This window comes from Coffea eugenioides, chromosome 5, assembly GCF_003713205.1.
Source record: "Coffea eugenioides isolate CCC68of chromosome 5, Ceug_1.0, whole genome shotgun sequence".
NCBI lineage: Eukaryota > Viridiplantae > Streptophyta > Magnoliopsida > Gentianales > Rubiaceae > Coffea > Coffea eugenioides.
Genome location: NC_040039.1, coordinates 670,682 through 673,537, shown reverse-complemented (window position 1 = coordinate 673,537; position 2,856 = coordinate 670,682). Strand labels below are relative to the sequence as shown.

The following is a 2,856-nucleotide window of genomic DNA, read 5'->3' as shown; positions in this document are numbered from 1 at the left end:
TAAAACCATTTCAGAGAGTTAAGATACAAGTTTGTGCCTCACCCATTCCCTGAAAAAGGAAAAAACAATAAAGAAAAAGGAAAGCTTGTACCATTTACGCTTGTTTCTTCCCAAACTGGTTTTTTTATTTTTGCTACTATTGCCAGTTACTACTGTTAGTATGGGATCTACGGAACTGGCAGCTATATAGCAAAGGTGGTTGCCAGATTCATATTTGAAAAGCTCGAACTTAAAGCTGTGTTTGAATCTTTAATTCTTGAATATTTGCCAATCTCCTACTTAAAGCGGTGTGTTTGAATTTTTAATTCTTCAAAAGCTGTGTGTTTAATCCTTAGCACTATTATAATGGGACTATTATAATGGGTTTTACTATTCTTTTCTACAATTTAGGGCAGGGTCAAATAGATTCTGATAAACACATGCAAAACATCTTCAATACAAAATATGAGGAGTCTCTTATCCATTTTCATTATTCGATTCCTCAATAAACATTTCAAGCACTAGCACTAGAGAACATTGGTTGAATCTTCCCATGCTGAGTTGCTAGTAAAGATGATGAGGCAGGCGCGGAGCAACAAGGAGTTGGAGCGGAGTGGCTTTCATGTTTGACAATCCGGCGCTCTCAGTCATGTCAACCGGTTCATTCGAAGGAGTTGACAGTTCAAAAGCATGCAGCAAATTAGGCAAGACAAGGTGTAACATCTGTAGCCCAAAATTAATGCCGGGGCAAATTCTTCTACCACCACCAAACGGGATCAACTCAAAGTGATATCCTTTTGCATCAATAGGCTTATGAGTGGTGAGGAATCTCTCCGGCCTAAATTCCAATGGATCATCATGCCACACGTTGGGATCTCGCTGGATTTTCCTTATGTTCAGGATTACTCGTGTGCCTTTGGGGATATGATAACCACCTACAATACAGTCTTCCCTCAATTCTCTAGCGCCCCCCAATGGCTCAGGTGGATATAGTCGTAGTGCTTCTTTGATGATAGCTTGGAGGTAGACCAAATTACTAATGTCTGACTCTGAAACTCGCCTCGCCTTGCCAACCTGCAGATCTAGTTCTTCTTGAGCCTTCTTCAAGACTTGAGGGTTGTTCATTATCAAAGACAGTGTCCATATTAGCGCAACTAAAGTGGTGTCACTCCCACCAGAAATCAAAATCTGTCAAGCCCAAAAAGCAGCAAATTTTTTGAATTCATTTGCAGTTTTCTTTTAAAAAAATTACTAATATTCTAGATATTGATAAGCTGTGAAAAAACAAAATAAGAATAAGAAAAATTAAAAAGTATAAATAATTCACTTACTGTGCAAGTGGCTTTGGTGATAGTATCAGCATCGTAACCACCAACAGCGGCAATAGCTGCAGCTTCCTTGAGTGACAGCATGACGTCCATGAAGTCCCGGTGATCACTAGTGGCCTCCCCTGACTGTTTCTTTTGACGATGTTCTTTCAACCATCGGTTGGCTAGCTGATCCATCTCTCGAGCATTTACTCTCATTTTCTTTTCATACCCTCCCCAATCCAACCATCTCAGATAAGGAACAGAGTCTGCCAGTACAAACAGCCCAGTTAAATGAAAGAATTCCCTCATCACATTTTGGCACAACCTTGCTTCTTCCTCCGTGCTAACATCTACTGCCCCAAAGAACCTTTTACCCACAACCATCCTAAGGATCACGTTTAGAGTTAAGTCCGCAAACCACTGCTTCATTTCCACCAGAACAGGGCCTGAGCCTGTTGAAGAATTCCAGAGATTGTAAAGATTTCTTGTGGAAATCTCAGTTTCAGAAACTCTGAGGTGCTTGAGGAGCTCAAGGCGTTTAGTGGAGAGTAGTTCGGTGGCAGTTAGCTTACGTATTTCTCGCCAATAAGCACCGTAAGGAGCGAATCCCAAAGCGGCGTTGTCATAATTTAGGAGTTTACCTGCTAAATAATTCGGACGCCCTGCTGCAGCTAAGTCATGGGTGGTGAATATTTCCTTTGCTAGTTCCCAGCTGCTTATAATAAGGGTTTTATGCACTCCTAGCCTGATAGTGAATGCCGGTCCATATTTATCGGCCAGGGCTGCCAAGGTTATGTGGGGAAGCTTTTCTGGACCTCTTCCTAAGAGGTGAAGGTGGCCAATAATAGGCCATGCACCACCTGCTTCTGGTGGTACCAAACCATGTTTTTTGGCATCTTTCTTGAAGAAAAAGTGGACAATGAAGAAGGAGAAAGCAAGCAGTCCAACAATAGCAGCATTTAGGTACGGGAAAGTCCAGTCCGTCATGGTTCCTAGCATAAAAAGATTCAGATACAGCTTTCTGGGGACGTTGGATTAATTTGTTGGGGCGACTAGGCGCTTAATTTGAAATAATATGTATGCGCCATATCATAATAACACAAAACGCTATGTTTTTAAAAGCGGACTGGACCAGTGGATCCAACCGGTCGAATCGAGAACCGATGAGATGTCTGGTCTGAGCAATATTTTAAATACACTTATTTAATATTCGGTCAAACCAATTAAAAACCGGGTTCAACCAAAAAAAAGTAATCGGCTTTTTTTCATTTTTTATTCTTTGACATTTTTTTCCCTTTCCTCCCTTTTCTTTGACTACAACGAACCCTTTACTCGTCCAGACAAAGCTTCACTCATTTTGTTTTGTTAATCACAAGAAGCAAACTTAGGGTGTTCTTTCCTCCTATTTTTGTGCTGATTTTTTTTCTTTTTAACTTGATTTCATCCTCTATCATAAAACCAAACACCAGCCATGCTGTGAATTTGTCACCATGGCCTCCATCTTACAACGCCAGCATGACAGGTAAATCCTTAAAATCAATTAGTTAAAAAGCAAGCAAGAGAGAGA

The 2,856-nt window shown here is 40.8% G+C and overlaps 1 protein-coding gene across 1 annotated transcript; it reads right to left on the bottom strand.

The window, feature by feature from the left end:
- Positions 1 to 459: 459 nt before the first annotated feature.
- LOC113770248 (cytochrome P450 CYP82D47-like) lies at positions 460 to 2,276 on the bottom strand. The gene is made up of 2 exons (XM_027314658.1): positions 1,311 to 2,276; positions 460 to 1,167 (listed from the first exon to the last, which is right to left on the bottom strand). Exons 1-2 carry the CDS (start codon positions 2,274 to 2,276, stop codon positions 544 to 546), a joined length of 1,590 nt encoding a protein of 529 aa, XP_027170459.1. The 3' UTR covers positions 460 to 543.
- Between the last annotated feature and the right edge of the window lie 580 nt (positions 2,277 to 2,856).

Excerpts from the sequence above, each read along its gene's own strand:
- LOC113770248 (XM_027314658.1), bottom strand. The coding sequence starts at position 2,276 with ATGACGGACTGGACTTTCCCGTACCTAAATGCTGCTATTGTTGGACTG. Across the intron at positions 1,168-1,310 it reads TCACCAAAGCCACTTGCACA|ATTTTGATTTCTGGTGGGAG; the intron begins GTAAGTGAATTA and ends TGGGCTTGACAG.